Below are 20,794 nucleotides of genomic sequence, written 5' to 3'. Positions count from 1 at the left end.
AATTCCACAGGAACAAAGTTCTGTGGGTTATTAAAGCAGCAGTCTATACCTCCAAGGGCCCAAACTCTAACATTGACCCAGGGACAATTATTCCAACTTTCCCCTGCCACCCGGGGGCAGGACATCCCAGCCTGGTTATAGCTCTGAAAGCCGTATCATTCCTCCTATTCCGCATTACCATTATGCAGAGATCCTAAAGCAGGAAATACACACTGGTTTGGACCAGAACGGAGCAGCCAGGCTTTCCAAACAGAAATACAGTGTTTGACTGTTTCATTCACCACACCACCTAATCTAATCATAAGCAAATCTTAAGTAAAAGCAGGTAGATGTGGATACTACAGGTAGTGCTTCTGTAGTTAGAGAAAGTCAATATGGCCTTTGTTGGGCGGGAGAGTATAGGACAATGCCAAGGTCTGTGAATGGCCTACGCCTCCTCCCTGAGGCAGCAGCTGAAGGCTATCCCCCTGCTTGCTGCAACCTAAGCCAGTGCAGAGAAGAGCAATCCCATGCAGTCATCCACACAGCCACAACACATCCACATGCTGAAACACTGGCTGCTCGTTAACAACAGCATCTACCCAGGGCAGACAGGAGGTCACGCTGCTCTCCTGAAGGGCAGTGACAACACAGGGCAGCCCAGTGTCTCTCTGAGGCTACATGACACACAGATACTCCACTTGGTCGCTTGTTCCTGCTTAACAGCTAGTCTTACCTGGAGCAGGTGAAAAGTTCAGTAATCCAGAAGCAAAAACGATCTCCTCCCAAAACCCTCAGTTACTACCAAGGCAAGCAAGCAAACAAGCAAAAAGAGAGGAGGGATAAAAAGGAAGCCACCGGGTACCTGAAATGCATCTCTTCATTCCAACCAACCTGTGAGTTGGCTAACAACATACGCTTCCCTCTGGCAGTGCACCCAATGAAACTAGTGAGCCACAGGGCGGGCTTTGGCCATGGGCAAAGGTGCTCATCACCAAAGCTGAATTCTGAGAAAAATGGCACTCAGAAAAAGGGATGTAGAGGCCATCTTACAAGTCGTTTCCCAAAGCTACACACAATATTAAACCTAACAGTAATAATGAGTAACTTTTTAAAAAGCAGCTGGCCAAAAGTTAGTGTCAGTTTTTTTTTTTATCATGTAAAATCTTTCTATTTGAAACGTCCCTGTTCCAGCTCTAAAGGCCCAGAGACAAAAACGTAACACAAACTCTCGTCTTCCTAGCCATTTTCTAAGCTGCTCTACTGAATGTCATTATGAAATGCAGGTGTAAACCTCAGCAGTATATTATGGCATGATGATGGAAAAATATTTTGAAAATTGAATTTTGCTTAACACATTGGAAACTCTACCACTATATAACACATTTAAGAGCGTATTACAACACTGCATGCTAATAAGGCACAAAAATTAGAGTAAGATCACTGTGTTCTTAAAAATTAAAAAAAACCCACAAGACTATAAGGCTAGAGAGTCGGTACCACAATTCCTTTTCTGAAAAACAACAAAAATGAAAACTCTTAACCTAAAATCAACCACCTTACCTCTTGGGACAGGAAAGGAATGACTTGGGCACAGATAGCATTCAGTCTCTTGACAATCTCTGCCTGCAAAAGAAAAGAAGAAAAGGAAAGAGATAAATAGAACAGTCAGCTGATTACAGAATCCCAAATTATTAACAGAATGATATTAAAAAACACTTTGCATTCTGGCTGGCATATTTCCTAAAACAAGAAGAAATCTATTTCACCAGCAAGCCCATTAAAACGAGGCAGCGACTACAGCGCCACATTAACAGCACAAGTTGCTAACCAGCATTCATCTTAAAAAGTTAACCTTCAAGTACCATGGCAGCATAAAAAAAGAAATTTAATTTTCATGACCAGAATTCCATTTTCAAAAGTCTCCACCAGCACACTTGCCCCCCACCAATACTGTTTTCCAGGAAATCCCAATTCTGTAGGAGTCCAAATAATAGATACGTTCTTCTCCTTCTCAACTCCTTCCATTCATACCAACTCGGTGGATTTATGTATGCGTGGTCTGTGCTTTAAAAACCTTGGCACTGAGATTTTTATACTCAGTTCCCAACCTCCTTAAAGGAACAGTACATGACCTAACCAAATAGGTTGATTCCTTAGTCAGATTCTTAGGTACACTTTGCTCAAGAATGGGATGAGTGCTTCAGCCACAAGGATGTGTCCTGCTAAGGTTCTGCATATGCTCAGGTGTAGGGTATACCTAATACTGACTCATCTATCTGCTGACTGCCTTGGGGGACACCACCTTTCCAATGTAAATCTGCAAAAGCCCAACAATGGCAGATAATGGAGTTTGTTTCCTACTAATTTTTGCAAGAACAGACAAAAATTCCATTCCTATAGTTAAGTTTAACATCAACAAGTTACACCAGCACTGTTTTCTTTAAAAAAGCTACCCAGGCACACAGTAGGTAACACCACCACAGGCAACCAGCAGCAGCCCATACGGGCACTGGTTCTCGTCCTTGCTTCTCCACTTGCAATGCTGACGGCCTGAGAAGAGCAGCGGACGATGGCCCAAGCATTAGGGTCACTGCCTTCCACATGAGATACCCGAATGAAGCCTCTGGCTTGGGCCTGGCCCAGTGCATGCTCACTCACTTGCTAACTGTCTCTTTTCTCCCTCTCCGTCCCCCAACCCTTAAAGTAAATAAATGTTTAAAAAAAAAAATAGAAAGCTACCCACACCTTCACTAATGTTCATCTTTTGTGTTCAGATACTGCCTTATACACTCTGTGAAATGGGAACACATCATTTTTTTACACCAGGCAGCTTAGATGCTAATGATGACATGAAAGAACAAAGAGGTGAAAGTGTTGTAAGGCAGAAAACATAAAGCAATTACTGTCCCTGAGGCATTCTTCAGATAAATCCCACCCAGGGCCAGTTCCTCATCTTCTAAGAGGACAAAAATGCTCTTTTTCTTGCTAAGTCATTACCAGGGTGGCAGCAATACTGAGCTTGTGCAATCCAGGCTTCCTTCTTTCATCAGCACCCCTTCTGACTTGGTAGTCATGCAATCTTTTAAATGCTGGCCAAGAGAAAATACAAATTCACCATGAAGTTTCAAGCCTAAGCTCTCCATTCCAGCCTGCATTCCTAACAGGATGGACAAAAAGCCAGTAACACTAAGCAGCAGCAGCAAATAAGGAGCCAACTGTGCTGTCCTGATTTAATTTACTGCACTGGCCCCATGGAGCATTTAGCCAGCCTTTAAGAATGCTTAAACCACCATGAAAAGATGCAGTGGGAATCACCAAACCATTCTCCACCTGGAGGAACATACCACTGTGGTTGAGGGGTGAAATTCCAGGGTGAGCTAGGAAAATAGAGTAGCCTTCACCAGGCTGAAAGCACTGTGTCTCAAAGGCATTGGGCTGTTAAGCTTTCAGTAGGGAGAGGTGGAGGGGGAGAGAATAAAAGATAATGAGACACTTTGGGGCAAACCAAACTGATGATTCTAATGCTTACAGCCATCTGCCAAGCATATTTTCCTCATTATGTTGTTTACATAAATAAAATAGTCCCTTGCTAGGACGGCTGAGAAATGCGTGGGCACAGAAGAAAGCGGAGTTCTTGAGTTTGCCTACAGAATCTAGGCAATGAAAACTACTCTAAGGAAACGTAGTCCTCTCGCAAAATACGAGGCCAAACAGTATTCAGCTTCTTAACTTTGGACCTGAGCAACTGCTTGAGGAAAGAAAGTTCTACAGCTTCTCACAAATGAACCTGAAAAGGACAAAAGTCCTCTAAGTTATGTGTTCACGCACATAGCAGGAAGCAAGCTGCCAACCTTTTTTCTCCAAAGGTCTCCTTTTGTTTAAAAGACTTCTTAATTTCTTTAAGTTGTCATGCCAATAGATTTTCATGGGCAGGCTAATTGGCAGCAGGAAGGGGGGGGGGAGACAGTGGGATGTGTGTGTGATTTCGTAAAATTAAGCAGGTCATTCCTCACTTTGAAAGCTAAAGTTGCCTTGGAAACACTGCGGCTTCCATGGTCATCTAATTTTGCCTCTTTTGTCCCAGAGGACTCAGCTTTAGGGAGGCACCATTTATTTACAGGCCTTTCCACTGAGCTTCAGCGATCAGCCAATAATACTGTGGACACACACTTCTAATAGCCTATGTTTTGAAACTGAGTCTAATCTAATGGCGTGGGGCCCAAACTCCTTTTCCAGCACAGCCATTAAAGGATGTAGGTTATTGCTGTTGTCACCATTGATATTTGTCATTGTAATGTAATTAGGGCCCTAAAATGATGCATTACAGCCCTTGGCACAGCTTCTATTAAAATCTTTTCTTCTGCTCACTGAACTGCGACCTGCTTTCTGATGAATAACAGACAGACAGCTTTAGGGTAAGGAGCAGATTCATCAAAGAAGTATTTTTTCAGCTTTGGGGAAAGCAGGAAAAAAAAAAAAAAAAGAAAGAAACCAGGAGGAGAAGCACTAGGGGAGGAAAGCCACAATACACATTTGAATTTCATCTGACCACTTGAAATTCTGATTGCATCTGATGAACCTTGCTTAGACAATATATTCCCAGTCTTCGAATCACATGGTTAATCAGGGCTCTAATCTGCTATCCATCAGCCCATGCCAGCACTAGAGCTTCCAATCAAATTTATAGGTGATGTGGGTCACGCATCCTTGAGCAAGCATTCATGGAAAGCCCACCGCAACAGGCAGAAGCTCAGAAGCAATGCTGTGAGGGCTCCTGCATGTCCTAATCACATCCCATGTTTTATGGACACTACTCAAGCACTGCCTTTAGATATCCATAATATTCAAGAGCAGCAATAATGACCCCGACTGTCTATGTCAAAATGTAACACAATGATGATTTGGGCAGCCACACTTGGTTAAATACATTAAGAATTCACTTTTCACTTGTTTTATGTCCATGTACCCATCAGGACGTTCACTTACAGAGTTAAAGTTATACACATCATATTATCTCACCCTCAACTCACCACCATTCTCTCTTTCTGTAACTCCCCACTTTTACTTTACAGCAACTTGCAAAAGAAATCTACAAATGGTCCAATCATCCCTGCTAACAAAGAAACATGGCTTGGGAAAAACACCCTAGAGAAGTCACAAAAAGGGTATCCCATGAGAATCTCTTTTCCATGCAAGCACCTGTCACAAGAACTCCAGCAGGCTCACTTTCAGGTGAGGCTGGACAGGAAATCAGCAGGAAGAACTGTCATCCCTTCTGCCTTCACCTTCCAACAAGGAAGACTCACAGCTAAAAGTACTACTTCCTAACACACAGTGTCATGTGACACAATGGACAAATAGCCAAACTCAACCACTGGATGAAAAAGTGGCAAATACTAAAACACAGTAACACATTCACATCTCCTTTATCACTTACAACAAATTCCGCTAGTCATTTAAATAAAACAGGAAACTAGTTAAGCCTATACTTGAATTCAATTACATTCCCTCAAATAGACCTGATACAATAAAAAACTAATTTTGATTATTTCTGCCTTTACGGTTTCCTTAAAAAAAAGGAAAGATTTTATGTTAGCAACATAATAAACTTGAGAGACAGTACTGATATATCTAGTGATTTTAGTAATTCAATGTGATATGTCAAAAGCATAGTTGGTTTAAAAAAAATGCTTCCTGGGGTTTTTAATCTCTCATCAAAATAGGAACAATATTACTACATGTGTATTATTGAAATTAAACAGAATAATAAAGCATTATTAGAAAAGCATTTTAGCAGCCAACTTAAAAGCAATTACAGCTTCAGTAAAACACTGTTGGAGACTATTTCACCATTATTTTTTCTTTATGTCAGTCTTTTTGCCAAAACTTTATTTCAAAAGATGACGACTTTATTAAATGTTTATCAAAACCATACATTCTCACCCATTACAAACATTTTTAAAGTGATGAAAAATGTCTACTTATTTTGCTTTTAATGTCTTTTGGAAACGGCACCAATAAATCTTGGAATCATCTCCACTGCTTCACCACTACAGAACCAACACGATATTTTTTTCAATTTCAATTAGAAAATAAATTATCTTGATTTGCTCACTGATTGGTTCCAAATTTCCAGAAGTAACTGGACAACTTTTGGAAGTGATTGTGCTTGACCCTACAAGTCAGAGGACTGGCAAGAAAACTTCTCTGAAAACAAAAGTCTAGACTAAATACAAGAGAAATATTCAAGCAGCACTATTTCTCTAAACTATTCATTCAATATCTGATCATCAGAATTCAACTTGACAAAAGAGAAAAGAATGCAAAAAATATAGTTTTATGAACTTAAACTCTGGAATAGGCCCATGGGTTTGAGCCAAAGGTATTGCTAACATTGCTAGCAAGTTGGTAAACTGCCCAAGTTCTATTTTAGTTTGAGTGCTTATTTTGGCCATATTGTTAAATTTGTGTAAAATAATAACTAGTACTTAATACATGTGCAAAATATTTAATATTTAATACATTTGATTATATTTGTGCAGAACACTTAATAAAGCAACAAAATGGTACAATATTTTAGAATCTGTTTAATAGGACCCCTATCAGCTTCTAAAAGTACTGATCTCATCTGGGTCTTTTTTTTTTTGGCAAAATATTAATAGTAAAACTGTCTTTAATAGCTCTATTATCCGTTCTCCAATAATAGCTTATTTAGTGCTCAATTCATATTGCCCTGAATAATATGAACACGCCAATATTCAGCCATTTTTGAGTCCTTTTTCCAGGGAGTCTAAGTGAAGCAAGCAATGTTAATTTGGTGTTTTTAAAATCAAATCTAAGCCACTTCACTGTACACTGTACATACCCAGTATGCAGCTAAGTTAATGGAATACAGTTAAGTACCCAACTGGTCCTAACAAGTGACACGAGGCTACTGTTTGTGGGGTTTACGCAAGGAGACACTCATAGTATACCTGTACTTCATGGAACTATTCCCATTGCTGCTTTAACAAAGGGAGAGTTTCAGAAGCTGTTTCTCAGAGGAAATTCTTACGCATCGATTATCCTACACATGTTTTCCTACATCTTCTAGATTCTGCTTATAGTGTTCCAATGCTAAGAATGAGTGATGAGCATGAAGACCATTGTACCAGATGCTTAATTACGTTTACAGGGTCAAGAAATTTCATTCTCAAGTCTCCAAAACACTGTAACTACTGTTACTAACATGGCTGTCCTCAGCCTTACCAGTGAGAGAAGGGGAAGAAAGTGACCAGTGAGCTGAATGTGAGCCTTTCCAGAACACGGCGGAGCTGCTCCCAGAGGCTGCCAGCCTGAGCCACCGCTACGGCAGTGTGCCCTGGCAAGTCCAAGCACACACGTGGTTTCTGTTCCTCCACCGTCCTCCCTCTCCTTCCCAGCCCTCTTCGCATCTCTCTTACACCCCCACACACATCAACGTGCAGGTGCCTTCGCATGCTGACTTAAAATTAAGCATTTTCATACATTGCTATTGCAGAGTGGACAAATTTCTTCTGCTAGAGAACATTTATCTTCACGTCTCCTCAAATGATGTATGTAATGTTGAGAAACACTTGAACTCTAAAGAACTTCAAGTAAGGTTTCCATTCTGACACCTTAGCAGAACATGTATTTTGAATGATTGTTTTTAGAAAGAGAATAAAAGAAGAACCAGTATTGTGGTGCAGTGGGATAAGCATTACATGAGTGTGCCTGTGAGAATCCCAACTGCTTCGTTTCAAATCCAGTTTCCTGCTATGCACCTGAGAAGGCAGCTGATGATGTCCCAAGCGCCTGAGAGACCAGATGGTTCTGCTTCCTGGCTCTGGCCTGCCCAGACATGGCTGGCTGTAAAGGCCAACTGGGAGTGAACCAGAGGATGGAAGCCAACAGTCACAGGTTCAATGTTCTATTTAAGTGTAGCAAGGCACTGCAGGTATAAACAACGATAAAGTCCAGTATCCTACTGTCAAGGTGTAGTTAACACTTTCACTGGAAATCCTTCCTTTATTGGGAGCTACCAATGCATATTGCAACGTATCTTCAGTTCCAAGTATATAATGAAGTATACACTTCAGTATACAAGTCTATGAGAACATATGTATATACATGTCAAGCGTTATTTCAACTCATCTTTAAATTTCACAGGCAACTGGCAATATTTAAACACATGTAAGCTAGCAAAAACCCAAATCCCCACACTGTGATGCAGTGGGTATTATGAGTGTCAGCTCGGGTCCTGGCTGCTCCACTTTGAATCTAGGTCTCTACTAATGTGCCTGGGAAAGAAGACAGCCCAAGTACTAGAACGTCTGGCACCCACATGAGAGACTCCAATGAGTCAGGCTCCCAGCTTACGCCTGGCCTGGCCCCAGCCACAGTGGACATTCAGGGAACCAACCACAGGATGGAAGACCTCTTTCTCTCTCACTCATTTACTCATTCTCCCTCCCTCTCAATTTTGCCTTTCAAATAAATGAATCTTGAAAGAAAAGGGGGGAAGGGAGGAAGAGACAGGAGGGTGCAAAGCATGAATACATCACTATCATTTTGTCCACGGAACAAGTATTTGCCAAACACCTACTTGGTACCTATCAGGAAGATTTTAGGCGCTGAACGGAGAGGCGCAAGTGAACAACGCAAGTAAGTACTCATTGTCAAGAGTTCATATCACACCGGCAAGCAACAGAGGAGCAAGTTTATAAAAGTGTATGAGGAAGAATTTTAGATAATGAAAAGACAGCACTGGCATACATGGTGAACACAATGTGGATAAGACGACAGAAAAATAACTTAGAAACTGATGAAAAAGTTGAGGTGCAGTCAAAAACAGAGCACACTGAACACGGCTGAGTGTCCGCTCCTCTGAGATGACAGGGGCTCAGAAGTCGTGCAGTGCTTTGGGGAGTATTTGCATACATGTAACAGAATATCTTAGGAATGGAACTGAAGTCTAAACATGAAATCTATGTCTCATATACATTTTAACACACCTAGCCTAAGGGTGATACACACTATTTTTAGGGCACCTGCATCTTGATCGTCACCTGTCACAGCAACTTTGGTGTGGAATTTCCCTTTTTGCACTCAAAGATTCGAACATTCTGGAACATTCCTGACTTAGGTTAGGAGTGTTCAGCTTTTACCATGTTTTACAGGTATTAGTAACAAGAATAACATCCAAGGCTCTGATGTCAGTTTCAACAAGGTTAAACGATTTCCTCCTGCTGGACATCTCTAACATTCTCTCCAGACAGGACCAGATAAACAACATCGACTATGGAGCCCTTTCTCCTCCAAACTCTCAGGGAAAATGAGATTCGGTGGGACACACTAAGGTGGTCGGTGGTTTTCAACACTGGCTATACACACGGAAGCATTATTAGCTGACCTTGCACATCAACGCCAGCCCAGGCCTCACCCCAGACCAATTAACTCACAATCTCCCAGGAAAGAGTCTAGGTTTATGCATGTCCTTTGAAAACTCCCCAGGAGATTGTATTGCACAGGCAGGATTCAAACTCATTAAGCTGGAGCACAGGATGCATGCAGTACAAGACCTGGATGGACAGTCACGGTCTACTGGGATCAGACTACAGGTCTCCAACGCCACCCTAACGAGCTTCAGCTTCTTTGGGACAGTGGTGAAGCTCTATCCTGGACAACTCCACAGAAAGCTGGGCAAAGTAGGAGACCAGTGCAAGTCCCACAGTGCATCCAGCCCTCTGCCCCCACTTGGCACCGAATGTCTGTGAACAGCTGCAGAAGGACAGGAGAGATTTATAACCACAAAACGCACCACAGAGCCAAGATGGAGGATGAAGCATCGTTTCAGAAAAGCAACATGAATTCCCAAAGCACCCCAACTTGTGAAATACAACAAGAGATGATCAGGCCTTGGCCCTACTTTAAAGCTAGAAGTTGCAGTGGAAACAGAAGTTAATATGGAATTGATCACAATCCTTTAGGTTGTTTATACTATAGTAGGGGAGATGCTAGGATTAAGAAAATGGCACAGGGGCCCAATGTGGTAGCCTTGCAGCTGAAGTCCTCACCTTACATGTGCCAGGATCACATATGGGCACTGGTTCTAATCCCAGTGGCCCCGCTTCCCATCCAGCTCCCTGTTTGTGGCCTGGGAAAGCAGTCGAGGATGGCCCAAAGCCTTGGGACCCTGCACCCATGTGGGAGACCCGGAAGAGGTGCCTGGCTCCTGACTTTGGATAGGCGCAGCTCAGGTCATGGAAGCCACTTGGGGAGTGAGTCAGTCAACGGAAGATCTTCCTCTTTATTATCTCCTCCTCGCTGTATATCTGACTTTCTAATTTAAAAAAAGGCAGGGAGAAACAGATACCACGTGATAATGGGCCTGGTGGGACACATAAGAGCTTTAGAAACTTGCGGACAAGAGGAGGCATTAATTCTGATTTAAGGGAAAAAGAACATGGGAGCCATACAAATCCCACAACTTTTGACAGTTGTGAGCAACTGACAGAGTAGGTAAACAATAGGATTTACATTACCCATAGCAAATGGGAGACAGTGGGGGCGGGGGGAACAAAAGCAGAATACTCCGTGTTTAAAAATGCTTCACGGAGGAACTGTTCTGGGTAACGAAGAGTGAAGTAAACCTGGCCAACTCAGCAGAGGAACGGGGACAAGGAGTGGACAAGGGCCAGCCTACAAACCGGGGCGGGGCATTCAGAGAGCAGGAAAAGTCAAAGAAAGGGACAGTGGCTGCACAAGATGAGGACGGAGCAGCAAATTCAGAAGAGCACACTGAAGCAGGACTACGGTCACTCAGGTCAGGCCAGTTACAGGATCAACGCATCGCTCGTGGCAATGTAAAGTCTTTCCATGTAGAGGCAAAAGGTCCTGACCAGGACCCTAACCACCAGTGCCAACATTCAGGGAGAGCTAGCTCCAGGCCAGAGTTCACTTAATTATCACAACAATTGTTAAGAGGATTACTTTTGTCCCCATTCTTCAGATGGCAATGAAGAGTTAAGTGGTTAAGGATCTACGATCAGATACCTAAGAGAAGTAAACAAACGCCAGGAGCAAATTGGAACTGATTGCAGAATATCTGGTGATTGGCTGGGTGTGGCTAATAATCCCCTGGCTCCCTCAGGGTTCCAGCCTGTGAGAGGGGATAAGGATCAGCGCATTGCTGGAGCGAGGATGCCACTTGGGGACCTGCTGAGCTGGATACCTGGGAAACATCCAGGAATGATGAAGACACGCAATGGTCTCAAAAGAGCTCAGGGATACGGGGTGGGGGGCGGGGGGGACTGGAATTTATCTACTTTACAGAGTGAATGAGAGCACCCAAGTAGAGCAGAGAATAAAGTCGCGTTGATAATATTAACAGGATTTCCAGGAGCAGAAAAGAGCATGTAAAAAAAAAAAAAAACAAATTAATTGCACCACCCCCTAGGACAAAGAATACAGCTGGCCTTTTGAATCCGCAGGCTCTTTTGTCATAGTCCAAACACACTGTGTTAGGCACTACAATCTAGACATGACTGAAAGTACAGGAAAAGATGCATGCTATGGATAAATACTGTGCCATTTTTATAAGTGACATACTCATGAATGCTTCTATCTACCAGGGATTCTGGAATCCACCAAGTGGGGATAGTCAGAAAGGATCAGCCAAAGTGTAGCTTTGTGCTCTTCTAATCCCAGAGAAGTGACTAGGGAAGGTAAATGCTGTGGTTAAAAGACAGCCTATAGCATGATAACAGGGGTGCTGGATGGGAACCTGGAGCGCCCACAGCTCGCGTGACTTCACTAGAGCTGGAGGAGCAGGGAATCCAACATGGCCCTGTGCTGTTCACGGAAACAGGTCAAGCACAGGCTCGTGTTAAGGCTGAGTTCTGGGGGACAGTCAAGGACACGCATCGGACCAACTCAGACCTCGCTGATAGAGTCTGGAAAATGGACAGGACACTGCGGAACCTCAGAGCCAAGGGTGGCACTAACAACTAACCTAGCTGCACCAGGACTTTAAGCTAACCCAAGTTCACTATAAGCTCCATTCTGCAACCAGGAAATGGGAAAGCACCGCTGCCCTAGAACTGCATGGCGGAAATATTTATGGGAGGAGATGTATGAATTAAGATTCCTTAAAGTAAATAGTTCTGTTTTAAGACAGGAGTGAGATTAGACAGTCCTACAAATTGAGTTGCTGCATTGTTAGGTATCGATTCAAGCTTAGGGCTCTTTCTGTCTCTCAATTAAGCAAGCCTCCCTTCTATAATTTACACTACACGGGAAAAGGGCTGTGAGGCCCTTGGGCAGGCTGAGGACAAGGTGGGGGGCTGATGGCAGACTTACTGGCAATAACAGACAGTAACTCCTCATTGATTGGAAGGAGTGAGGTCACAGGCTGGGCCCCAGAAAATGTGCCGTTTCTCCACTTTCTTGCACTGTGACCCAGAAAAGACATTCTCGGTATTTATGGTTTGCTGTTGGCAAAGGATCACTCTTCCTCTTTTCTTGGTAAGCAGATACTGGCCCTGGACGCAGTAAATTTTATATACAGTAGTAAAGGATGAAGAACATCACCAGGTTGGGGCGTTGGAGGGGGCGGATGGGAGGCTGGGCTTAATTGTAGAGCTTCTCTAGCAATAACAATTCTGAAGTGTAAGAGGACATCATAAAAATTACAGGAGACTTAGAGCCACCTGCTTTTCCTTAGGTAAATGGTAAAAGACAGAAAACAAAAGTTGTCTAAGAATATAAACGTCATCAAAAGAATTTAAGTTGTGCATTAACCAGAGCACAAATGGCAATGTCAACCTGTGCAACTTCTTTCACTTACCGTCCCACAATGCACATGCCCATTTGCCTTGAATGTGATCTTATCTATAACCTAACTTGTTTATTTTTCTAGATTATACTTTGTTTTGTGAATGTCAATCTCATCTATTCCTAACAAACTGTCCCAGTAAACCTTAAGCACTGCTACAGGAGAGAGCCAGTCCCCACACTCACCAAGGAGGGAGATAATGGGCTACACTGGAATGTCAACCAACTGTTTAGTTCAGCGAGGTGGGTTGTTTTGTAAAGATAAAGACATTCTTCCCAGAAGTAGTACTGATTCATATTCTGGTACAAGCTGCTTATCTGATCAACTATCATTAACACAGAGTTCACAGGCCCAGAGACCACAGGGCAAGAGGCACTGCTGTGTGGCAACTCTCCTCGGCCACATGCTAGACATGTCTCTGCTGCCACACGTATGGCCCTTCAAAGGAAACAACAGAACTGTATCCCAACAGCCCTAAGAAAAGGAGCAGTTTTTTTATCACCTATCTGGTTTACTTGGAAAGCCCAGAGTCACAAAAACCCTTGAGTAGAAGACCGAGACATCAGTAGTTTAGACATGCCATTCAGTGTGAGCGGCTGAGGCTCTGCCATGGCCAACAGAAAGAAAGAGCCCCAAACTCAAGCCCGTGGCATGATGCGTCAACCTGCCACCTGCAGAGCCAGCATCCCATCTGTCATCAGTTCAATTCCCGGCTTCCTCAATTATGATCCAGCTCCCTGCTAATGCTCCTGGGAAAAGGTGCAAGGCAGCCAAGTGCTTGGGCCCTATAGCCATGTGCGAGCCCCAGGAGACAGTCTTGGCTGCTGCGGTCATTTAGGGAACGGATTAATAGATTAATGGATGGAAGACCTCTCTCCTCCTCTCTTTTTTTCTCTCCCTGTAATTCCACCTTTCAAGTAAACAAATCTTAAGAAGTAGAAAAGGATCTCAAATTATAAATTGCATCTTCTTATTTATAAAAATGATTACTAAGTGGCTGGGTTAAAGAATACTTTATCAAATTGTTTAGGATAAACGTCTTGTACAACAATATATTCTTCTAAAAAAATCAGGGAGTTTGGTTGGTTTAGCTCACATTTAAAATCTGCTGAAAACAGGTGTTCATGCAAAGCTAAATCAAAGCAAGGTATATTTCATGATTCTTTGCCCATTTACCTCCAAAATACTGCCCAGAAATTACAGGGGACCTGTTGTTAGAGAAGGAAAAGGACAGAATCTGTAGGCTCCCCTTCAGAAGCAATGTGGTACCAACCAACCAATTACCAGTAGAAATCCAGCCAGGCAGGCTACCTAAAACATGTCACACAGCCCTCCCTCCATTTCCAGCAAGCACTGGGCCCAGGATCTTCCCCCCCGCCCCCGTCCCAGTCTCCTAACCCATGGATGCTCAAGTCCCTTCCACAAAAGGTCAACAAGTTGCATAAAACCTACAGTTATCCATTTTTCCTCCCCACATGTGAAATACAATTGCTATGTAAAACGGTATGCTGAACTGTTATAGTCACAGAATAAAGACATGAAAAATGTCTGCAGACCCAATGTTATTTTTTCCTTCAGTCATGTTGATGTGTGGTTGGTTGGATCGCCAGATGTGGAACTCTGGGAAACAGAGGACCACCCCTTACAATGACCACAGTGTGTGGCATATTTCACACAACTCTGAAACTTCAGCAATGAAAGACGATGCAGACACCCATCTTGACATTCTAAACGTCGAGTCTCATCTGGGCAGCAACAGACTCCCAGGAAGTAGATCCACAGTGGACACAAGCACATACACAGAAACAGTGGAAGCCGGGGGCCAGAGCAGGGGCTCACATGCTAATCCTTCTCCCTGTAGTTGTGGCATGCTATAGGACACCAGAGCTAGTGCCCCGGCCATTCCACTGCTGATCCAGCTCCTGCTTATGCACGGGGAAAGCAGTGGAGGATGGCTCGAGTCCTTGGGCCCCTGCAGTTCAGGAGACCCTTTGGATCAGCTCATCTCCAGCCACGGCAGCCATCTGGGGAATGAACCACTGGATGTAATATCTTTGTGTTTTCTCCTTCCCTCTGTAAATCTGCCTTGCCAATAAAGAAATAGATCTATAAAAAGCAAAAATGAGAGAAATTATGGAAAGATGTTGGCTGTTTGCTACTCAAAAGCAGTCACTAGACACAGCCACTGGGCCAACAGTCTCTGCCTAATCTGAGCCTATTAGAAATGTAGAACCCTAGGTCCAGCCCCTGCCTCGCAGTAAAATCCTTGCTCTCCTTGCACATGCCAGGATCACATGTGGGTGCAAATTCTAATTCCTGCAGCCCCGCTTCCCACCCAGTTCCCTGCTTATGGCCTGGGACAACAGTCCAGGTTGGCCCAAAGCCTTGGGACCCTGCACCCACATGGAAGACCCGGAAGAGGCTCCTAGCTCCTGGTTTCGGACTGGCCTAGCTCCAGCTGCTGCGGTCACTTGAGGAGTGAATCAGCGAAAGGAAGACCTTCCTCTCTGCTTTTTCTCCTCTCTGTATATCTGACTTTGCAGTTAAAAAAAAAAGGGGGTTCGGGTGTTTTCTATGTGCACTGCTCTTTTTTTTTTTTTTTTTAAAGATTTTATTCATTTTATTACAGCCAGATATACACAGAGGAGGAGAGACAGAGAGGAAGATCTTCTGTCCGATGATTCACTCCCCAAGTGAGCCGCAACGGGCCGGTGCGCGCCGATCCGAAGCTGGGAACCAGGAACCTCTTCCGGGTCTCCCACGCGGGTGCAGGGTCCCAATGCATTGGGCCGTCCTCAACTGCTTTCCCAGGCCACAAGCAGGGAGCTGGATGGGAAGTGGAGCTGCTGGGATTAGAACCGGTGCCCATATGGGATCCCGGGGCTTTCAAGGCGAGGACTTTAGCCGCTAGGCCACGCCGCCGGGCCCTATGTGCACTGCTCTTATCATCTGTGCTCAACCCAGCTGCTCATCAGTCTCACCGCTGGCTAGTCAGGAAAACACTGATGCCCAGGAGGCAGAGCCCAGGAATCAGCATTATAAAGGCGGTCCTTCCAACCCTATCTCCTTGTCTTTGAATGAGGAATTGAGACTCAGCAAAGTCAAAGGTCCTTGGAAGTTACTGGTCTTACAAGCAGAATGTCCTAAAAAAGTATTTATATGATTGTGTTGTCCACAGTTTTAAAAAAGCAAACAAACCCTGCCTAGTGACCAATAGATCAAAACTAAGTTAAAGACCAAAGGCTTATTTCATCACCTTCTTTTTTGCATTTTAAACTGGTTTCTCCTCTGCGTCTGGCCAGTACTTGGGGAGATGCTAAGGGCCGCCCGTGTCTGCCTCTGCAAGGCCTGCCGCCATGACAGGAGCAGAGCCTGCGGTGCATCTCTCCCCTGTGATTTTCTTTCCAAAACTCCCTTCATGTTGTCCACTTTTCTTCCTTAAGAATACTTTATTTTTAGGGGGAAAAAAAAAACCTCAAAACTAGCTTTTCACGACCTCACTCCAACTGGGAAAGCTGGGAGAACACGGACAATCAGCACGCTCTAAGAGTCTGCCCCAGTGCACAAGGGCTCGGGAGCCAAGCAGGAAACCAGCGTGAGTTATCACTGCTCAGCCCTCTGCGGGCTGCTGGTTATATCACTGCATTAAACTCACCCATCAATCAGCACTCAGCGGAGGGGTGTGGTGGGAGATGTAGGTAGAATGAAGGAAATTAAAAGTTGCTGCGGTCAGACTTGAAAAAAACATCATAAAGCAACGTATGTTTTCTGACAGTTAAAACAGACCTTATGACAGACAGCAAAACCACATTTCCGCTTGTTGTTTGGCTTTTTTTTTTTTGGAATGGATCTGTGGCTTTATGCCACCAAGCAATATTTTGGTTTACCAAAATGTACTCTATGGCCTTTTTAATTTCATGTTTACTTAACTTTACTTACTATCACCGCTGTTCTCATTCAGCTATGGCAGCTTAAGACAAGTGTTTAAGAGAGGTAAAATTTAAAATACAGAATATGCCTCACATGAGGAAAAATAAAGCAAACCACATACAAATAATTCACAGTGATTAAAGCAGCTATTTGGTGTGGAGCTCATCTGGGACATAATGAACAATGGGAATAATTATTTCTTTTGAAACAGTAGTTTCTCAAGACAATTACAGACTCAGCCTTGTGTTTACATGGGATTTCTCAACACAAAAAGGATGTGGAATCACTCACTTATCTAGACTTGTTGGCCAAATGATACAAGATTTAAAAAGAAATGTAAGAAAAGAATAACGGGAACAAAACATCTCGGCGGCGGATGAGTAATTTAGAGGAATCTGCACCTATTTTTAATGCTAACAAATCCTTTAAAGAAGAAAAAAATCTTTAAAAACATCAAACCACTTGGGTGCCTTTCTCTCTCTGTGAAGGTTGTGGCAGCAATCAAGCCAACTGATCAACAGAAGTGCTCTCCAAGGGTCACTTTCCTTAAATGGAAAGTTCCTAAAACCAGTGCCCACAAAGGGCTGCCTGGCCAAGTCCACTGCGGTCTGTGTATTGCACACAGGCACAAACGGCGCCCTTGTTGAAAAGGATCCTTGAGGTTCTTGGCAGGGATGCCGATTTGACAGAAGAGTGGAAAAGAAATGATAGGAAGGCAAAAGAGGCGACAAAGTCATCCACAGCCAGCCCTTCTCTGTTCCTGCCTCTGCCTACTGAGGCATGGGCCCCGGCAGCATAAACACCACCCTGGTGTCTTACACATATTTCTTAATCTATTAGTGGTGCCATGACAGTGCCACTGGGTAGAACAGGGTCTTTCTCCAGTGCACTGCCACACCTCTGGTCCCACCTCCTCCCAGTCCCACTGCTGCTTCCCTGGTTCAGACCTGACCTCACCATCACGTCCCTCTTAACCGACATCATTAAAACCAACAACCACAGCCCATTTTCTTCAGGCCTATGCTAGCTGCTGGAAACACAGCAAGTTAGCAAAACAGTTGTGATTCCACCCCAAAAAACAGTTGAATGTCCCTTTTCTGAAATGCTTGGGACCAGCAAAGCTTCAGATTCCAGAATGGTTTTGTTGGTTTTTTGTTTGTTTGTTTTTGTTTGTATTTTAGGAATATTTTGCATATACATGAGATACCCTCATGGATAGTACCTGAGTCTAAAACACAAAGTGAATTGTGTTATACCTTGTAACAAGCTTGAGGGTAATTTCACAATACTTTTAGTGCATCTGTGTTTTGACTGACCACTGAAGTCAAGTGAAGTGACAACTGGTGTCACATCAGTACCCAAAAAGTTTAAAATTTTTGAAGCATTCTAGATTTTGTATTTAGAGATTCCCAATTTATCCTGGATTCATTTCCCCCTGCGCTGCTCTCTATGCCTTAAGCACTGCCACCAGCATTCAGTCCCTTCTAGAATGCACCCCACCCCATTTCAGCCATTCTCTCCTGTACCACTCGGCACAACTGGAAACGCTAACCCATCTGAACAGGCCCAGCATTTGCCAATCTACGACATCCACCTTGGATCTGACCCTCCTGTCCTCCTGCCCAGGTGCCTTGCTCCCGTGAAATCCCACTAGAATGTCCTTTAACTTCTCCCTGACAGCACCCTGAATCACCCCATAGCCAGAAGAAAGTCTTTCTTTTCTTCTGCCTATTCTACCAGTGTCCACACACTGCTTTGTATTGTTCACACAGATCCAAGTGACATAAAAAGACTGGATTCTCCAGGAAGTATGAGATCCAATGAATCTGCAGAATCAAGGCAGGCAGCCTTGGAATTTCATGTGAGTTGTCCAGTTCTATTCTCTGCTACCCAAGGAACCAGAGAATAAAACAACATAAAGATCAAGCGACTTTTCATATTAGATTATATCTTGTTTCCCTTTATAAAGCTGTTTCTAACTGTATTTCAATTTCAGAAGCTAAATATTTAGCTGACTTCCCTTTGCTAGAGCAGGGGTTGCAAGTTAGTCCTCCACTTTGGGAGGTCTCCATCCCACGCATGCCACATCAGTGTCAATTCGGCTCCCTGTTCATGTACCTGGGCATCAGCACATGACTGCCCGAGTGCTGGAGTCCCTGCCACCCCAAGGGCCACCTGGATGAAGCTGTTGGTTCCTCACTTCCCAGCCTGTCTGTTGCAGTCACTGAGTTAACCAGGCAATGGAGGAACTCTTATCTCTGTTCCTGTCACTCTGTCTTCCAAATTTTTCCTTTTAAAAAGCTAATTGGGGGTGAGAGGGAAGTTAAACCACAAACAAGCAAAAGCCAAGTGACAAAACTATGACATTAAGATGTAAAATCAAATATCCAAGAATAGCAGTAAATTCATAAACCAAATCTGGGGAGTAGGCATGAACACCATCTCACAAATATTCATCTTAACAAAATTCTTGCTTATTAGAGTACCAGAAAACCATTTCTCAGTTGTACGTATATCTGGTTAAAGTGGGTTGTTACAAAGAGCCTTGTCAACCACTTGGAACTTTCCAAATCACAAAAGCAAAGATTCTGAAAATAAACACACCAAGCCTGACCCAGGCTTTCCTCAATCTAACACTTTCTAAATATAAGAAAAAGGTTTACTAGGAAGTAGAGCTGTTGGAGTATTACCTCCTGATGCCCAGAACTTATAGAAAGGTAAAAGCTTAAGAAAGGTACTCTGAAATGCTTAGGATACAATTTCCAAATGAAGGAGCCCAAACAAGCATTTTGTCTCCCCCACAAAAAAAAAGTAAGCAAGCAAGTAACAGTGGATTTGCCACCGTGTTCTTTAGTGCCACTTCAGGCTAACTTTTTTTTTTTGAGGTTAACCAAAGGTGGACATACTTAAAGGTTAGAGCTAGCCACACTGCACAACAGTTCTATGTTCCAAAAAGTCAAAAGCCTGTGACCCAGTTCCTTGCATTCATAGCAAAGCATGGTGAACTTACAGAGGATAAACAAACCCATGGTCAGGCACTTAGCCTGACAGCTAAACCACCTGAACTCCACACTGGACATCTGGGCTTGAAGGCACAGCTCCCACTGCCACAGATCCTGCAGAGCACTGCTTCCTGCTAACCCAGATCCTGCAGAGCACTGCTGGCTCAAGTAGCCGGGTTCCTGCCACCCTGTGGGCCACCTGGATTAGGTTCCCAGCCTTATCTGAGCCCAGTCGTGGCCAAGTGGTTCCCAGTGTCACCGGGCGTGTTCTGCAAGCACAGGGGGAGTGAGCTGCATTTGTTCCTTCTCTCTCCCTGCCCAGAAGGCAGATTTTTAAAAGGTTTTTTGAAGCAGGGGTTGGCACATTGGCTGAAGGGGCTAATCCTCCAACTCTACGAGCCAGCATTTCATACGGGTGCTGGCTTGTGTCTGGGCTGCTCCACTTCCCATCCCGCTCCCTGCCTACGGCCTGGGAAAGCAGTCGAGAACGGCCCAAAGCCTTGGGACCCTACACCCACGTGGGAGACCCAAAAGAGGCTCCAGGCTTTGGCTCAGCTCTAGCAACTGCAACCATTTAGGTGTGAACCAGAAGATGGAAGGTCCTTCTCTGTGTCTCTCTTCCTCTCCATGAATCTGCCTTTCCAATAAAAATAAACCTTATACAAAAAAAAAAAAAAACCTTTTTGAAGTAAATCTTAGGTTCAGTGATCACTTCCCATGCATTCAAAAAGAAAAACAAAAATATGCTTTGATCTCAAGCTGCAGAGAAAACTTAAGGGCTTATTTCATTGACTATTACAATATATCAGGACCTAAGATAAGAAGACAAGACAATGCACTATGCTCTAAACAAGAGGCTAAGCAAAAGAGCCAAAGGACTATTCTGAAGCACGATGAGCTGTCAGCCTTCAGCTGCAAAGGATCGGGCAACGGACCGGGCCAAAGCATCATGCTGAGTTCTCAGACTCCCCCGGCCTGAGGTATGTACCTTGCTACTTCACCAGACCAGTGTGCCAAGGTAATGACTGAACCAACCATGAATGTT

At 43.9% G+C, this 20,794-nt stretch overlaps 1 protein-coding gene across 8 annotated transcripts in view; it reads right to left on the bottom strand.

Moving 5' to 3' along the window:
• The window catches only part of TLE4 (TLE family member 4, transcriptional corepressor), a 128,522-nt gene that overhangs the window by 92,270 nt on the left and 15,458 nt on the right, over window positions 1-20,794 (bottom strand). For all 8 annotated transcript variants that reach the window (XM_012928885.3, XM_004591794.4, XM_004591790.4 and 5 more), the window contains exon 5: window positions 1,543-1,605. In XM_012928885.3, the coding sequence (XP_012784339.2) occupies window positions 1,543-1,605 (63 nt within the window). The remainder of the gene's footprint in view (window positions 1-1,542; window positions 1,606-20,794) is intronic.

This window comes from Ochotona princeps, chromosome 31 (assembly GCF_030435755.1).
Source record: "Ochotona princeps isolate mOchPri1 chromosome 31, mOchPri1.hap1, whole genome shotgun sequence".
NCBI lineage: Eukaryota > Metazoa > Chordata > Mammalia > Lagomorpha > Ochotonidae > Ochotona > Ochotona princeps.
The sequence above is the reverse complement of the archived record's forward strand: the minus strand, read 5'-3'. Positions and strand labels throughout refer to the sequence as shown.